The following is an 18,897-nucleotide window of genomic DNA, read 5'->3' as shown; positions in this document are numbered from 1 at the left end:
TCATTAGCAAATCAATCAAATAAAATCAGAGAGTGGTACCATTCTTCCTGTGTAACTCTCAGCAAGAAAGCAATAAAGTTTGCCCCCCAAAATGTGAAAGTTTAGTAGATACTTCAACACTAGAATCGTGGTCAACAACCGATAGATGAGGAGCTTGGTCTTGAATAATAACATGAAACAGAACTGTTCTCTGAAACTGGGCATCAGCAAAGACATGTAGTCTTTTTGAAATGCTCAACATGGCTCTTGAATTGGCAGCTCGGTTAGTTCACAGGGCTTAGAGAGTACAGATTGTGGTGAGGATGTTCTTCCAGTGGCTCATACTACAGAAGGATCCTGAGAGTTTATAGGAGAGCGAGGCTCCAGAGGGTCTCGGAGGCCTTGGTCTGGTGTTTTCACCAAAATAAAAGAACTGTGTTTGCTCTCAATAAAACTGTTACTGTTATTAAATATTACTTAACTTGACTTTCAAAATGTGATCGAATCAAAGTGACTTTCAAAGCTGTCTCAAAATGATTTAATAAAATCTTTTATCAAGCAATACCAAAATGAAACAAACAGTCTTTGCATTTCAAAATGAATGAATGTGGTGTATTATACTTTTCTTTCCTCCACCAGCTAACCATGTCATCAAAGCAACAAGTCTGTCATTCTCCTCCAGTCTTAATCTTGTTTAGCACTGAAGTTGCAGCGCTGTCATGGTTCAGAAGCCAGCTTCACACAAACATGCATTTCTAAAAGGTACCGACTCCTTCACTGCTGCATCATGACATTCTTTGTAGTTCACACTTGGACCAGAATGACTCCAGTGGTGCGTCTTTATAATAACCTGTCAGAATGGTGGAAGTCTATGAGCTCTTGCAGGAGCTGGTTTAGGCTATTGGCTGAAAGCTGTGTTTTGATGACAGTGTAGCGCTCACCAATCCACTGACGAGCAGCCTGTTCCTTAGTGAATGGAGGGAGGTACAGCAACTGTCTCCAGCATCTTTGAAATGTGTGTTTGTCACTGTATTTGATGTATAAAGCCACTATGTGCAGAACTTCTGCCATCGTTTCTTATTTGTAAAAAATTCTCAAGTCAAAATTGTTTTGTTTTTATGACTTAAGGCTGTAAATAACCTTGGATTTGTGGCTCTGGCTTTGGCAACGTTACTATATTCACAGTTTTATCCAAAACTTGATGTAGATAATTATTATTAATTTCTAAAGTTTCACGACTGTGAACATTCACCTGTTGTTCATCCAGTTTAACAGAAGGCTATTCAAAATACTCTTATTTACCTTTTTTCAAATTCTCCATCTTTTACCTACTGTAAAAACATTTCTTTGTTATTATATATCTTTTTTTTTTCTCAGCCAAACGTTCTGAGGCCTCCTTGTTTATTGACCACCACTGCTCTTGTTCACACACGCACACACACACACACACACACACACACACACACACACTTACCGCAGCGCCGCTCGTCAGCTCCATTGGGACAGTCTTTGTGTCCGTTACACTGCAAAGCCTGTGGGAGGCAGTCACTCATGTTCCCACACGGGAACTGGCCAAGGGGGCATCCAGCCTCTACTTCCGCCCTGCTGACCAGCAGCGCTGAGGGAGAGATGCAGGAAAAAGGGTGAGATTATGTAGACCATTCTTACCATTATACCAAATTTTAGTAGTCAAACGTTTTTTCCATGTTTGGCTTGTTGCCACGTCACACCTTTCCCTATTATTTCTGTGTCAAATCTCAGTGACATTTTGCAAGTCATGTTGCTGTGTTGTCACACTGTCATGGCTTACTGGGACTCTTGAATAGAGCAGAGCCGTCACTGATGTTATTAGTAACACCTGTGCTTTTCCAACTATAACAAGTCAAAATGTCCGCTGTGAAAATGGCCTACAAGAATGGGCCTTGCATGGAGCCCTGTGGCACTCCACAGCTGACTCTATATGATGGGATTTTTAGAAAAAATAAAGTGGAAAAAAGGCCTATGTCATACAGTAGATTAATGACAAGTATTTGTGTGTTTGTATTGTGAAGCATCAGTGATTGAGTAACATGAAACAATATTCTTCTTTATATGCATATGTATATAAACATATATTAACTTGGGAGTGCTGTTTGAGTCCCACAGCCCATCTCTCCCAACCAGATGAGAAATTACTGGTTGTCAATTTTTTTTTTTTTATTCTTAAGCTTGTCGTTGACTTAAGTGGCTGAACAGAGAATTAATTCATCTCTCAGTCATTTGGTTTCAATAAGGTTTCACATAAACCTTTAAGATTAAACATTTACCACTGCTTCACAATTTATGTCCACAACATGAGTCAGCAGCCACAAAACTCTTCAGGCATAGAGACTTATTCTTGCGGTTCATTTACTGCATCCTGGTGCATCTCTGGCCTGTAAGAGAAGCCCTCATTATTGACTGCCAGCAAACACAAAAATGTCCTACTGAAATCTGCAAGGGCCACAACATTGGCATTACTCTCCTCTTATAGCCTTTCTACTGACGTCTACTGATGAACAGACCTAAAAGCTATTTTCTTGTACTGTTTTTTTATTTGTTATAATCAGCCAACAATATTGTGTCGTCAGTGACTGAGCTGTTCTCTAATGACGTCAAACATTTTCCCAGTTAAAAAAAAATAAAAAATCATGTTTCATTTCAATCATGCAGAAATGAAAGAGGACCAAGCGTGACATTTTTAAATGTTATTGGATGGAGGCCAGATGGTTTATTATCTTTATTTGTAGGAATGTCTTTGTATACTATGCCCTGGATGTTTCTCTGGGATATAATTATTGTAATTCTTTGTAATGTGACATTAAGGATAAAGAGTTGATTCAGAACGTAATTCAGTGCCATACTTTGCCTTTAAGTGTCTCACTTGTCAGTCTTTCAAGAATATGAACGCAAACACATTGAGATTCCCGTAGAAGTTCTCAAACTGTCATGTTTTGGTTTTTATAAATCACAACCACTGTGTGGAAAGTACACATCTTTATGCACTTTTAAAGCTGCCATTTGTGCATGTGCAACGCTGCAATTTGTATCTATAAACCTGCACCACCAGCGCCAAACAAACCACAACAAATTAGGGAATCCACAGCAACTATCACCATCAGATCAATCAGCACTGCACCACTTGTTCATACCGGCAACAACCACCAGTTGGCCTGACTGAAGCCTCCCCAGGAAGGGTGACGAAGAAAGGAAAACACAATAGAGGCAGACAACATGTTTTTAGGTAAGTAAAAGGCAGCTCTAGCAGGAATGACATGCTTTTGTATGCAGTCAGACACTAATTGGTAATGAGAAGGAGCTGGGAAGGCAGGCAGAGGAGAGATAAGTCACAGGTGGATCAAGCTGTGTGGATAAACAGTCGTTTAACTACAAAATAAGTTTTAAAATTAATCAAGACCTGAGAGTGCACTTGTTCCTTTAATTTAATTTTCAAACTCACCATCGTTCTCCGGCAGAGCTGCCATCATGGAACTGTCATGTGTGAAGAGCCAACATATAATCAAATGTATGGGAGACATACAGTAGGTGTGAATGCCAAAAATCAATTACAATGATATTTAAAGTCAGTTTTTTCATGTGTGAAAAAAGCTTCTGTCTCCGATTTATGTGACCTCAGTGGTTATAACAGTACCTTCTGTAATGTGTTGACCACAGTACGCAGCCAGTGTTCCCCTGAACACAAAGTCCTCATAACATTTCAAAAGGACACTCTTGGTGAATCAAAGCAGGCCTCTGATAAGTTGCTGCATCTAATTCAAGCACCTTGAAAGACTCCATGTTCTGCTTTGATCTGTGATTTGTGTCTTTTTTATCAGTCTCTTTCCTCAGCGACTCCCTATCAGTCTTGTTCATTTTTGTTTTATTCTTTACACATTCTAACGTAATTACACACATTGAGAAACACAACAGGGGTGACTGACAACTGTCTAGATTGTAATTGATCACAGTTGTATGGCATCCACGGCAGACCAGAACACACACTCAAATGTAGATGTGTTGAGATTTGACCTGAGACGTGGCTGAAAACAGGCACACTGGGAAAGCACAGTGAACCAGAGCAAAGAAACAGTGTGGTGTTTGGTCAATCTGAAATGGTTCATGCATACCGTGCAATTGTGATTGAAAGTACAATGTGACACATTTTTCTTTTGGCTCTGTACTCCAGCACACCTGGTTTTGAAATAAAACTACAAGGTGAAAGTGCTGGCGTTTAGTTTGAATGGTAGGCCACACTGTTCACCTAATATGGAGGTCAACAGCCTCAAAACTGAGAGTCAGCACTCTATAGTCAGTATTGTATTTCAAATCCAATGTGCTGGAAAACAGGGCAAGCACAACAGAAAATGTGTGACAATTCCTTAGTTGTTATGAGCGGTGTCAGGAAGAGCCACTTCTGTAGCCTGGGAACCAGACGAATCTGCAAGCTCATGTTTTATTTGTTCTGGCAGGTTCACATTTGGTAATCGGTCTGGCAAATTCAGGCCACCACTTAACGCTGGATAGACAAAGAAAGTCCTGATAAAAAGGTTAAAATGGATCTTCAGATAAACAGACAAATTACATACACATGCAAAAGGAAACGTAACTGAAACAAGACCAAACATCTAAAAAGAAAACTTCACTATCCAACTGTCCAAACACACTCAGATACACAGATAAAAAAGATTGAGAAGAGATCCACATAAGGAAACGTTTTCTTCTGTTGGACAGAGAGATATCTCTCAATTATCAGCCCCAGTTTGTGTGTTTCAAATGTGGAGTTTTTGACCACTAGTAGCACAATGGAGCAGTGTTTTTACAAGTGGGTCCCCGTATTGTTTGCATGCTATTCTGCTGATCAACAGCTGGTGCCGGCAACACACCAAAAAGCGTAGCAATGCACCAACAAAGGCAGTGAGGAAGACTGCCAGCTAGAAAACATGGAGGTAAATGATGCACAATTTCAAATATATATTTTTAATTGCTTTGGAAATGTTTAATGAGGATGGAAATGCACTCAAAACATTTGCACACACACCATGTGTTTTGGTAAACGTAGACATAACTTCTGTTTATTTACTTTAATATCCACTGGAGGTTAGTGTTTGTGTGTTGTTTCGTAATATTATTTCCTTTTGTTTTCATTTTATTAGCTAGCAGGAGGCACATGTGTTGAATGTAAGACATCAGAAAAACAAACAGCAAACAGCAACTAATAAAAAGAAGAAATGTAGCTGTAACACTGATTGCTTGCAGGTGGTGCAAGTGTTAACATTGCAGCTGCTATTCTTTTATTTGTGTGTAGGCAGCATCATCACCATATCTACATCTGCAGGTCTTGACAGAACGGCTCGCCCTCTGCTGCCTGCTAAATGTAAATTGGTGGGTTTGTGAGTTTGTGAGTCATAACCATGTCCATCAGGTACTACATATTCTATGAAAGGAAACATGGCAACTATTTAGATCATCTGGCAAATCTTCCACCCACCTACACTGTGACAATAATGGAAAAGACTCTTTCTATCAGTGTACAAGCCTCTCAAGAGTTTTTCCCAGCCATGAAGAACAGATTCAGTTGGACACAGCAGCTCTCTCACACGTGGAGACTGAAACCAAGAAATGACAGAAACCGACATCATGCCAGCCTCTGTGGCCCTCCAGTCCGGAGGACGCTTGCATGACGTCTGGGTTCTCATCACAACTGTATTTATTCAGCTACCAATGACACAAGCTGATTATGCACCAAAGTCTAAATCTTTAAAAAATTGGTTTTGTTTGTAGAATTTGCAGTTTGCAGCTCTTACGTTTGGGCTTTGTATCACAACTCCCCACTGATGGTGGGTCAAACTGATTTAAATCACAAATCCAATGACAATAAAAGTATAAACTTAATCAAACAATTTCCTTTGCAGTATGACGCTGTAAAGATAAAAATGAGCAAGATTGAAATAAGTAGGTTTTTATGTTCATAGCCGTCTCATCTGTGAATGACGGTCATCACATCAACATTACCGTCTGTTATTGTGCCATGATATTATCAGCCCAAGATACTGAATCCCTTTGGAGACTACCAGTCTCCAGTACAACCACAAATTCATAAATACATGATGGTTGACTGAACCCTGATCTTTGCTCCATGGTCTCTGCTTCACTGGAATCTGCTGTCTCATCCCTGGACATGTTGTCCTGTAGGTTGAGCCAACTGCCCCGTCTCTGAAGACAGAAAAGATTAGTCTGACAGATGTCAGCACACCTCGTGTGCATCTGTTGTTATCTGACGGGGATTACACTGTCTGAATACATTATCTCAAATGTTTGTGGAAAAGCTGAATGTATAGGGCGCCTCTTCCTCATTGCCATTCCTCCCAGAGTCACAGAAAATGTTGTTTGATTGTTTCTCTGATTTCTCTGTGACTGATTCAGATTAATCGCATAAACACCCCTGATGCTGAATTAAAGATGTCCTCTGACACCACGATGGACTTCATTCATTGTGTAAAGCATCATCAAATTCATTCAGAAAAATATATAAATAAGTTGAAAATGTTCCTGACTGAGGAAATGAGATGCAGTTGGGAGGCACTGACGTGTCTCTATTGTTTGCTGTTTACTGACTGATGCATGTTGATTTGTAGCGTTGATTCTTTTTTATTGTCCCTTTCTGTGAGTTGTCTGTAGTTAACCTTTTGATATTTCTCAGTCTTATCAATCCTGAATGATCATTGTAACTGTCAAGTGCTATTAAAGAAGCAATAAACAAAGTGTACAATGTAATTTTAAATAACCAAACTGAACAAAATCAAAGACTGTGCTGAGTGCATCCCAATTTGTCACCAATCACAACTAATTTCACAGAATTTCCTCCACCTTTTGAAACACTGCATGAACTGAAGAACAGCAGAAATTGCACCACAGCTGAGAACAAAACAACACCTCAGTCTTTGTGTGTCAAAGAAATACTCATAAAAAATCTCATCCCAACATTTTGACACAATGGGAGATCTGACCATGAGTCACTGGCTGGGAGATGGAGGAAGTGTGAGTGGGCATGAATGAATACAGAACATGAATGATATTGAATTTTGTGATATTTGCCAGCTCAACCCCCCCACTGTCCGGAAAATGCCAACATCAAAAACAAACATTAAGATGTGACACTTTACCAGAGAATAAAGAAATGCCACCATAATGTCAAGCATTATATATTCATACGCACTGAATACAATGACTGGCCCCTAAATACTCTCACCTTGTTGCTTAATTATGCTTAATCTCTAATTAGCTCCTTAAAACGCATTTAGGATTTCTTTTTCTACCCTTGTGAGGACAGCAGTCATTTAAAATAATGAAACAGGATTTCTGTCCAGCTCAAATGACTGCAGGCCTTATTTAGTGTTTTCAAAATAGTTTCCCTGCCCACAGAGGTCTTTAAAACATGAAGACGAATCAGCTTACTGTGATATTGATTCAATAACACAGTGTTGAGTGTAACTAATGTTCCGCGGAGCTGTCTCTTCCAACGTGGATGTGTTCATTCACAAAAGCACCCTGAACGACTTCAAAAAATATATTGTAGTAAAAATAGGGGAAAATGACCTGTAACAATAACGTGCTGCAACCTGTAATAATCCTATTCATAAAATATGACATAAAGACAAATATTACAGACAGCCTCCAGTGATGCAAAAACACATCATCAAGTGCTCATCACTCCATTTTTCTTTACCTCTGATCTCAGTGTGGGACAAGTGGATGAGCAAGATGATGACAGGTACCTCCATCCTGAGGCTCGCTCCTGTCGCTCCGGCTGCAATGCCCCAATTCAGGTCCCCCCCCCCCACCCAACCCTCCCCGTGAAAACCTGAAAGTCGACAGGTAAAGCCAGCAGAAGTCCCGGTCAGTCCAATGTGTTACAGCATGCCCCGACATTCAAAAATGCCCGAAAAGACGAACTACAGGCACCGGATGAATCAGCTGAAGAAGCAGCGCGGAAAGTGGAAACCGAGCTGGTGCGTAAACACAGCCACATCCTCTCCACACTGTGCTCCCGATGCTCTCTCTCTCTCTCTCTCTCTCTCTCTCTCTCTCTCACACACACACACACACACACTCACAAACACGCAAACACCCGCACAGTCTCACTGTGCGCAAACGCTTCCACCCCCTCCTCTCTCTCTCTGTCTGTCTCTTTGTTTAATTGCAGACCTCCTCTGCTCTCTTGGTGCCTTATACTTCAGTTTTCGCTCATTGTGTCTGTGCCACACACCTGCAGAGGCTCAGGCACTTGCCCCCAGCAGTGTGAAATAAAAGGAAGTGCTGATCCCACTCACCTGTGCTCCTGTGGATCTGGAGTTGCGGAAGCTGCTGGACTGCAGCCCCGTTTGGCTCCTCTGAGGGTTGAGTTCAGTCTGAGGGGATGACAGCAGCAGAGAGGAAGCCACTCACTGTGATTTATATATCTGGTGGATTTCCCAATCTAGGAGCTAAACTGCATGAGTACGTTTTTGTTTTACAAGTAAAGGACCAGAGCTGGTAAAGCAGAAATAGCCTGGTCTTATTCCTCTTATATTCTACATTGAGTTTATTGTGATCTTATATGACAGTAGGCTGCTTTTTTTATTTTTAGTTTGGAGTTTTAGGAACAAAATGTCCAACTATTCCTATAAATCTCCGCTGAGTTGTGTTTCCTTTCAGAGGTCACTCATTAAGCAGCTTATACAGCATGAAGTTCTGCTTATTTTCAGACAAACAGAGAGGGACTTCAGCCACAGATCACATTAATTCACAGTGAAGAACTTGGAGACAGAACAACATTCACACACCCACAGAGGGAATTACAATATGTTGGGTGAAATAAAAACACAGAAAATGCTGTAAGTTGATCGTTAACAACATCTTACATTTCACCATAACTGCGTCCTCAGCACAGTTAAGTTTGGCCACATAAGCACAACATTTTAAAGAGGATTTCAGCCATTAATGCTTTGAAAACCTGCCAGTTTTGAGCTTTATTGAATATAATTGGAGACGTTTGCCTTTTAAATACTTGTGCTCATTTATGTCACTGCAATTACTAAATCTGACACTGGCTTCTTTTTGGGTAAAAAGGACAAAGAAAGGTACTTGGTTCCATTTCATTTGAAGATTTTATTTCTGATGTTAATGCAAGTTTCACAGAAAGTTTCATTTCTGTGTTGGATGATATCGTGTGCAGATTTCCAGTTCCACAAAGGAAATAATTGAAATAGTAAAAGGGTCATACGAGAGGGTAAAAAGTGATTTACTGATGTGCGTGCACAGAGGCATCCAAAAGGAGCGGGTGTTATGGTGCAAAGTGTGCTCACCAAAAGTTTTCATGAGTCCTCTGACAAAGTAAGACACGTAGCAGTTAGTCTGACAGCAGCAGCAGCAGTTATTACAGTAACTGTAGTCAGTATAAACACTGATCACATATTTCAGTGCTGCTCATAGTTTTGCTTGGAGTCCAGAGGGCCCACAGTTGTCGCTGGCCTTTTGGGGACCCTAATGAAATCTGAATCCGATCCGTGCCATTTAGGGAACGTGCCCATTTGTGATACATGTAAGACTATACTTTTTTGTATACACCGTATTCCTCATATATATAAGGGACTTTGGTAGCTAAGATGTCCCTTTAAATCCCCTCTACCTCTGGCTAGGTGGCCTCATCTGGGAATGGTTCACAAGCTTTCTGTCTTTGTTTATTTAACGGACGGTGCACATTAATAAACATTGCTATTTATGAGCCAAAATTACGCATTTTTCACCTGCAGTTCCTGGACAGATACAAAAGTCCCCCTAAAAAGAATATAAAATTAAAATTAAAACAGCTATTGAAATAGACAATACGCATGTAGATGAATAATAAAAAGGGAATATTAATGTTAGCAAAGATCTCATAAAGGACGTCATTTACTATATTGTCAGGTACTAATCAAAACCTGCGACACAGAAGCAAACAGCACACAGCACAGAAAGTAATCAAGTGCAGAATATTAATGTTATTAGAAATTTGTGCTAAACAAACAACATTGTGCTACGTTACCAGGCAGTAAATAAAACACGCAGAAAATGTACAATATCTAGACATAAAAAGCTCCACATATATAAAAAATACATATCACTACAACAAAAGCAAGACCACAATCAAAGACATGCATGCAGGTACATAAGGACTTCTCCTTTCTCTTAATATTCCTCTTGACTTGAGATAAAAAATAAAAAATGTCCCTCATGAATATACTTGCCAGTCATTATTTGTTATAAGTGTAAAGTCTAAATATTTGGCCACGACCAAGAGTGCCTCCCAGCATGTTGTGATGAAGATAGAAGAAGCGTATTTGGCCTTGTCGATGTATTCTTTGTGATTTCTCTCTTTATCCTTCACACAAAGTCTATCAGTCTCTTTTCAGTTTAAAACTGCATGCTGTGTTTGACCTAATTTTCTTTTTATTTCTTTTCAAAGTTACACACTGACTGAACCTCCGAATCAGCCCCGGCTATAAATTTCATAGACCGCACCCCCGACCATTTGAACCGACAGCTGTGAGTCCAAGAACATCACAATGACGTTGAAAACATTTTCAGGACCTTTCTTTACTGTTTAAAGTGGCAGCTTTACAGAAACAATCTTGTTTCAGAGTTTAAATGATGGAAGATATGATGGAAGATTCAAAGAACTTACAGACCAAACGTAACTCACAAACTTCACAATTATAGAAAAAGCTATGATGGGATGATGGGCAAACATGTCAACCTTCTGTGGCACAAAGGCAGTTTCATCTGAAAGACATCACCTGATGAGGCTTTGATTTCCCAGAATACATTATGTAGTTTCATCACATATCACAGCAGACTCTAAACTCATATGGTGATGTTGTTTTAATTGTCATTCTCATTTCAGTTATCTAAGTTGCAGCTGTTGCTTTGATGCACAGGTAAGCAAAGCAAAACTGAGTCCCAAAGAAATGCAGAAAGTAGAGGAGGAGAATGAGAGACTCAATGTCCCTGAAAGAGAGTCTTCAAGTTACTTGTTAGTTGATTTAATCAGTGTGTGTGTGTGTGTGTGTGTGTGTGTGTGTGTGTGTGTGTGTGTGTGTGTGTGTGTGTGTGTCAAGAAACATCAAGAAATACTGGTCTTTGACAATGGGATCTGATACAAGTACAATGAAGAGAGACTTGCCCTTTTATTTTTATTTGATTCAAACGTAAAGCAGGGATTAGAACATGTTTCATTCTGACTTATTTTTAATTCTTCTTAATTCATTATCATTTACTTTGTCAATTTAAGAACAAAGCATGAATTTGAGTCTGAATGTTCTGCAGACGAGCTGGCCTTGCAGCATGTTGGGAGGCGAGACAGTGTTGCGGTACTACCAAATACGGAAGAAATGAGCTGGCATAGTGCAGCATTTCCCTCCATATTTCCTCTTGAGATGATACTGTGGAGCAACTGTTTTTCTTTTCAGTCTCACCAAGCAGCCTGGATATGGATATATACCCCATGACATCTGTGTTTTCCCCCTGAAGTCAACACACAGTTCAAATGAACGCGTGTTATTTGATCATCAGATTCAAAAGACGATTTTAAGCTTTGAGGCTTAAACCTGCGTGACGTGATTTTTTTGGCCACTTGTGTTTAGAAGAACAAGCTCTAAACACAACATGGTCATATTATCACCTTGTGATATGACAGGGCGAGCATGTTTGCAAACAGTTGCCTATTTACACACCCAACAGACACATAGCAACATTCATTTGGATGAATGTTATATTCTCTCTCCTTTCAGCTCCATTTTTGTCTGCAGCTTCTCCTGAGGGAAATATTTGGCTCTTTAGCAGCAAAATGCTCCATTACGTTCAGCAACTAGTCGCTAACGTTGTCCGTCTCTCTGTGGTGCTGAGCAGGTGTAAAGTGGGTTTATCAAAGGTTTTTCTTTTTTGCCAAAAACATCTGAACAGCTGCAGCTGGAAATGGAGTTATTAAGAGTTTTGGTGAGAGTGAATAAAAACAGTATAATTGTGGGTTGTAAAATGGTAACAGTGGTTGGGTCTGTGGAGCTTTGTCATTCTGAGTGACACCTTTCAAACAACACGTAGCCATTTTCTCATTGTTAATATAAAAATATGGCTTGGTGTAGCTTTAATCCGAATGAGTCATGAACTTTGAAGTCAAAGATGTGGATAATATGGTTATATATTAAACAGGCCTGCTTCTTATCAGTGGCTTTCATCATCTGTTACATCCTCTGACCTTTAGATCAAATCAGAAAGTATACTGGATGAATGCCCTCATTCACAAAGTCTGCAAAATACTGAGCTGTGAGCAGTAAGAGCAACATAAACAGAAGGTGTAATAAAAGGAATTTGGGGGTTTTGTATTGCCCACATATTAACTGGCCTAAAAAGACAATCAGCCACATTTAAGAGTGCTATACAAAGCGGTCTCTTTTTCAGTCACGACATTCAAAAGACAAACCTTTACTCATCATAGAGCTCAAGAACTTTAACCTCGTCATCCGCCCCCATGAAAACAAACATACAATAGGTCCACACCCACACTCTTCTTAAAGTAGTTAAAATGAGCTCCACTTTCACCAGCTGCATGATTAGTCATGCTTACATATTAATGCAATAATTATAATAGAGTATAATAACATAATATATGTGTTTTTTTCTGAAATGGGACATTCTGCATAACAAGTACTTTTGATGCTTTAAGTATGTTTTGATGCTTTACTTCTACCAGAGTATTTCTACGTTGTGGTACTTGTGGTAAGTAAAAGATCTTAACACTTCTCCCACCACTCATTATCACAACGCAAGTTTAGTTTTCGACCACACATCAAAACATCACACATTTCATTACGTTCAGTTTGAGATATGGAGTGAAACCTCTGGGTGGCAGAAAGCAGATGGTGGAATTCATCAATTAGAAAACCCATTGTATTTGATCAGTATCAGTGAAAGCATCAGATGGCTCAGAAGCACTAAAGAGACCAGAGAAGCAACGAAAGGCTGAATTAACATAGACTCTGAAAACAGCCAAATAAACTTTTACCAGGGATCAACCCTTGCCATCTGCATCTTTGGAAGGACAAATGTGCACAAACACAGACTAAAGTGGTTCATTGCACTCAAAGCGCCACAAAGGTGTAATAATCTCCTGGTTAGAGATAAAAAGTAAAAAAACATGTAAGCTAATGTTTATTCATAAGGAGTTTGTGAGCAGCTAGATAAATTATAAATACATGCCAACTCAGAAAATAGAATGAGCCACTGAAAGATAAAGTTTTGATTGATTTTATTAACTGATTGGTGGTTAAAATAAAAATACATAGCTTCGTTCATTGATTTATGCATTTGACTTGTCTGATACATTTAGTGGGATTCGGGGCTCCATAGCAGCTGGAGCATTCAGAATAGTGTCATAATACATAATATATGAGATTGTACCAAATAATAAATTTTTTTAAATGTATGTTTTGGGTTTTGTAAAAACAAAAGTATTGTGACAACACCACCCTGGGAATTTCACCCAGAGAATAATCATTTATTTTACAGATTCTTATAAGATAAGCAGAGACATGAGTTTCCAGTTTAAAATTGATGGTCCTTTATTTAGACAATTTAGTTGGGGTGTTAATAATCCGGTCAAAAAGGGTGGTCAGTTAAAAGACAGTTTATTACACAAGGAAAAGATATTTTAAAATCCTCTAAAACATACCACCATACTAAGAGTCAGTACCAGTACAGGCAGGGGTGTCAGGGAAACCTACAGGAGTGAGGGGAAGGAGAGTCACCACCACCACCACCACCACGGAGGGGAGAGGATCACACACACTGCAAAGCAACAAAAAAAAGGACACGTTAGAATACACAGCAAATTAATCATGCAAAAAATATCTACACAATGCATTACAAAAAAAAAAAAAAAAAAAAAAAAAAAAAAAAAAAAAAAAGACAGGAATTTGAGATAGCATGCAACCAAAAGAAACCAGAGGGGAAACCCTCCACCTAGTGACTCACCACCTGTAGGCACCAAACAGCCAACCTGTACTGGAAACTAACAAACCCCAAAATGATACAAATTCCCAACAAAAACAACTCACAGATATTGGTTTTTATAAAGAAAGAAACAAAAGAAAACAAATACCTCCTCGCACCATACAACCCCTGCTTAACTTAAATACAGGGGGAAAATCAATCAATCCAGGAAGTCAACTAAGGAAAACCACAGATCACAAATTCATATAAAAAGGAAACAAAGAAAACAAAATCAGGTAACTGAGAATATCCAAAGAAAATTAAACAAGGTACAAAAACAGCAATTGCCCAAACTCCTCCTTTGCACACACAGCATCTAGGTCAGGCAGGGGAAGACATCTTTTTCCTGTTCCTAGTACAAGAGGTACATGTCATTAAAGAGTATAGGATGCACATATACCTACACATACACACAGAAACCCATACCTTATTGAGCATCAATCCTCCAGACAATCATGAGGGAGTGAGGCAAGCCTGCTGCAGGTTGCTCTCACTCACGTTTAAAAAGGGAGCCGGCAATTAGTCGCACCTGGTTGTTGCGCATCAGGGTGATTGAAAGGTGTGGCTAAACCGGGAAGGGGAGGGAAAAGCGCTACCTATCACAGTATCTTACCACTTTACCTGAGATGCTCTGGTTAACAGAAGTTTAGAAAGGAAAATAAATGATACACTGATTTACACATTTTCAAAAGCTAACAAATGATATTCTTCAGCCGGTTGAATTGAGGCCATTTTATTCCATGTGGTGCTTTATATTAGCTGTTGTTGCAGAGGGGGAGCGGCCCCATTAACAAATTCTACCTGGGAACCCTAATGAAGGCAGGAGCAGCCCATCATAGATGAAAGAAAGAAAGAAAATAACAAAGAAAAATCATTCAACGAAAAGAAAGAAAGAAAATTGAATGCCTGACCAGGCCGTTGCGAGGTGGTCAGTACTGATATCTTGAGGCTTGAAAGATCTGCAGAGTTTAGGTCTTGAGTGGACAGAATCTCTGAAGCAGAAACAATGTCACGCTACTCTCAAGGTCAGCCAGATCTTCTCCCCTGCAGCGTATCAATTCAAAGCTGTTTAGTATGGAGCAGTAGCAGTCCAGTGGCAATTTTCATGAACAATTTTGGGGGCAGTTTAGCTCAAGGGACAAACTTTCACCCATAATGTGACAAGAATTTGATTAAACAATTTCAATTAATATCAAACTGGTAAGATATTCATTCAGAATAAATATACAACTACTATATTATGTGTTACTATCGACTCATGAGGTGTATTGTTTCATTTAGGTAATCTGTGACCAATTTCTTAATTTAGGTCATCTGTGACCAATTTTTGATTTAGTGCATATGGGCACATTTTAGTTGTTATATTTTGACACGTTTGTTGGTACACTGTTTCGAACCTGCCTCCCACCTGCAGTTGAATTAATCACTGAGCTCTCCTGCGAGCCTCTGTAACCCACAGTTACCTATAACACCTGCATCTGCACAGGTTCGCCGAGAGTATCCTCCAGGAATCCAGGAAGCCTGGTTTTAATAATAGATCCAGATGCAAAGTAGTTTATAATACTATAAAACATAATTTTACAACTCTGTAAAGTTATCACAGCAACAGTCATTTTATCCTCAATGCAAAGTTAACTGTAGGAATACATCTGTCACATTACAATGTAAACTACCAGGAATTGGTGCGTACATGTATAAGATTAGCCAATACAGGGTGTTACTGGATGACCTCACATTACGTTGGGGCAAAAGTTGAGGCAGGTTCAACTTTTTTGCCCGTGGCCCTTTGTGTTTGCCAATGCAGAGATCTCATTGAAATGAATGAGGGTGCTGGGTTTTTCACTCAACGCTAATCTCCGTCTAAATGTGGCCTTGAAACAGCCTGCATCCCCTCATGTCTTCCCATTGTCTTCATGTGACTTTCTGCTCCTCTGCAAGGAAACTGTGGAGGCTGAACCATTTCTTATTACTGCATTTAGCTTCTCTAATAGCTACAGGCAGACTTGCAAACAGCCCTGCGGGGAGAATATATGCCACATGGATGTAATAAGCAGAATTGGATATGGTATGGCAAAATGACCACCCATTCATTTTAACCTTGCTAATCCCATCTATAAACCCAAAAACCTTTTTTTCTGCTGGTTGGCTCCTCTGCAGTGTGGCCTATAAGTCACGATACATGAGCATTAGAGTCCTTTTCCATGGGCTCGTATCATAGACCTTACACAAAAAATAGCTTTTCTAGGCTTCAGGTTTTACAAATATTTAGACTACATGGTTAAAAATAAAAGGTCCTAAGCGGTCCTTCACTTCCTCACAACTCCCACGGCAAGTGCGCCTCCCTCCTCCAACCAGTAGTCCTCAAAATTACAGTTATACACCACTCATTTGCAACAGAAGATTTGTTTTTGAAAGAAACATAATGCTACATGAATTGTGTTTTGTCAACATAATGAGGAAACTTTTTTAGTGATGGTATCACAGACGGCAGGTTTCACTTGTCTGAACATTCAGTGCGTCATAAAGCACAATGTTAATAGACGTTTAGAAAGGAAAATAAATGACACATTAATTTACAAAGTTTCAAAAGCTAACAAATTATATTCTCCAGCCAGCTGAATTGACTTGTTTAGAGGCCATTTTGTTCCATGAGGTGCTTTACATTAAAAATGGAGGTTGTTGCAGAGGGGGAGAGGCTCCATTAACAAATTCTACCTGGGAACCCAAATGAAGGCAGGAGCAGCGAATCATAGCTGAAAGAAGAGAAATAAGTCAACTGCACTTAATGAGTGCCTGACCAGGCCGTTGCCAGGTGTTCAGTAGTTCTGATATCTTGAGGCTTGAAGGATCTGCAGAGTTCAGGTCTTGATAGGACAGAACTGAGTCCTCTACAGAATCACACACCTCAGCTACCTCACACATTAAGGATGTTTGTAGCCTGAAGTGGAAATGTCACTCTACTCACAAGCTCTCTGCTTTTTAGGTTCTCTGATTCATAAAGCGAGGGGAAGTAAAATCGGAATCAGAATCAGAAATAGTTTATTGATCCCGGGGGGAAATTACACAATTACAGAGTAATGAGAGTAACAATGGACCATGAGACACATTTGCCAAATAGGACATACTTGTTCACTGTGTGTGTCATCTTTTTTTGAGGTGTACACATAATCATAAATGCTTGTTGGCATATAATGTTCATACAGGGGATTTCTACAGCAGTACACAATTATTCTGCTCAAAACCAGCCTGTATGCGTCTCCTTGGAGTTGAAAGGTCGGTTAAGCTGATAAAAGACCACACAGATAACGTTAGTCAAAGTCTGTGAGGGTTCAGGCCTGAGGGCTTAGAGGGGAACTGGGTCATGGACTGCACCAATTTTCACCAGAAGTGGGTAATTTTTATATCAATTGGTAGACACATTCATGCCCCCCTCAGGATGAATTTTATTAACTTTCGTGATCCCCTGACTTTTCATTTAGCCCCACAACCAAGTTTCAATTTGCCCAAAACTTTTTTGTTTATTGGCAAACACCATTCACAACATTCCCATCAGTCTCAGCTGCACGTTTAATGATAATTAGCAAATCTTAGCATGCTAGAATTGTCATTGTGAGCATGTTAGCATTAGCTCGATGCACTCACAGAGCCGCTAGTTTGGCGTATTAAGAGAGTATTACTCTTATTATAACACACACTGTTTTTTTATGTTAAAATTGCATGTGGATTGAACATTTTTGAAAGTGTAATGATGGTGCTATAGTAGAATACAATGATGTACATAATAAGATATTGCTCAGCTGTATTTGGACAGTAATCCTATCCCGACAAAAACAACTCTACTATACTTGGATATTTCAAGTACTGGCCTGACCCTGCCAAACACAAACAGCAGCTGTTCCTTCTTCCCAGAGGGATTTGTAGTGTGGGATATAGTTTGGCTCAGGACTCACAGTAAGATCATTTAATAACATTTGATGCGGTCAAGAGTGAAATAAACAAATGGCCTCTGCCAAGTGCACCACCTACAACTACTGCCATATATGTGTAAACCATGGGGTTAAACCATAATGACTGCAGTTCATAAATGCCACCTAACATTCATCACTCCCACTAAATATCATTTAATCTTTTCCAATGCTTGTGCACGTGCAGTTTGCATTATAATACCAAACTTGGATAATAGCTGTGAGACAAAAACAGAGGTGGCAGTGAGAGAGATACTGTAGACGTATTACATCTGTTATGAGTGCCTCTCTCTTAAAGGGGCTAAAACTTCGGGCCCCATTTTAAATGTCACCGGCTGGTCTGGCAGAGAGCTCCCGAGAACCTGTGAAATACATTTACAAAGACATTCTTACTCTCAAACCTCACATTAATTCACAGATTTATAACCATGTGGAGCGGCAGGAACGCCTCTCGCGATGTTCAGTGCATGGCAGGAGACGTACAGTAGAAGTCTGAGTTGGAGAGTTGGTTATGGATATTAAGCTTCCTATACCCTTTCTGGAAGGAGTAGAAGTGCTATAGGAATGAATGACATCACAATTTCATTTAAACTCTTAACTGTAAAGCCACATTAATGACGACATGTTTTACTTTTTTGTAATAGTTAGATTGTGGATTATGGAATGAACTAGATACATTAATGCAGAAACAGACAATTATTACAACAACCTTAGGGTGTATAACAATATACCTGTCAACCCTCCCCTTTTTTCTCAAAATAAAAAGGTTGGCAGTAACGTTGACAGTCGGCATAACCTTTTGGATAGGTTTGTACATTCCCCGCTGGTAAAGCAGGTATGTATGTAGAACATTAGCTGTAACATCTAGTTA

At 39.6% G+C, this 18,897-nt stretch overlaps 1 protein-coding gene across 2 annotated transcripts in view; it reads right to left on the bottom strand.

The window, feature by feature from the left end:
* rxfp2a (relaxin family peptide receptor 2a) overlaps positions 1-12,826 on the bottom strand; it is a 36,668-nt gene extending 23,842 nt beyond the window's left edge. Inside the window, exons 1-3 of one of the 2 annotated variants that reach the window (XM_070917269.1) lie at positions 12,811-12,826; positions 7,724-7,792; positions 1,454-1,597 (exon numbers count right to left, since the gene is read on the bottom strand). In XM_070917269.1, the coding sequence (XP_070773370.1) occupies positions 1,454-1,597; positions 7,724-7,792; positions 12,811-12,826 (229 nt within the window). Of the gene's footprint in view, positions 1-1,453; positions 1,598-7,723; positions 7,806-12,810 lie in introns of those variants that run through there. The other variant, XM_070917270.1, reaches the window with a different exon arrangement.
* Positions 12,827-18,897: the final 6,071 nt, after the last annotated feature.

This window comes from Enoplosus armatus, chromosome 13 (genome assembly GCF_043641665.1).
Source record: "Enoplosus armatus isolate fEnoArm2 chromosome 13, fEnoArm2.hap1, whole genome shotgun sequence".
Classification (NCBI taxonomy): Eukaryota; Metazoa; Chordata; class Actinopteri; order Centrarchiformes; family Enoplosidae; genus Enoplosus; species Enoplosus armatus.
Note: the sequence above shows the minus strand (reverse complement) of the source record. Positions and strands in the feature narration are given on the sequence as shown.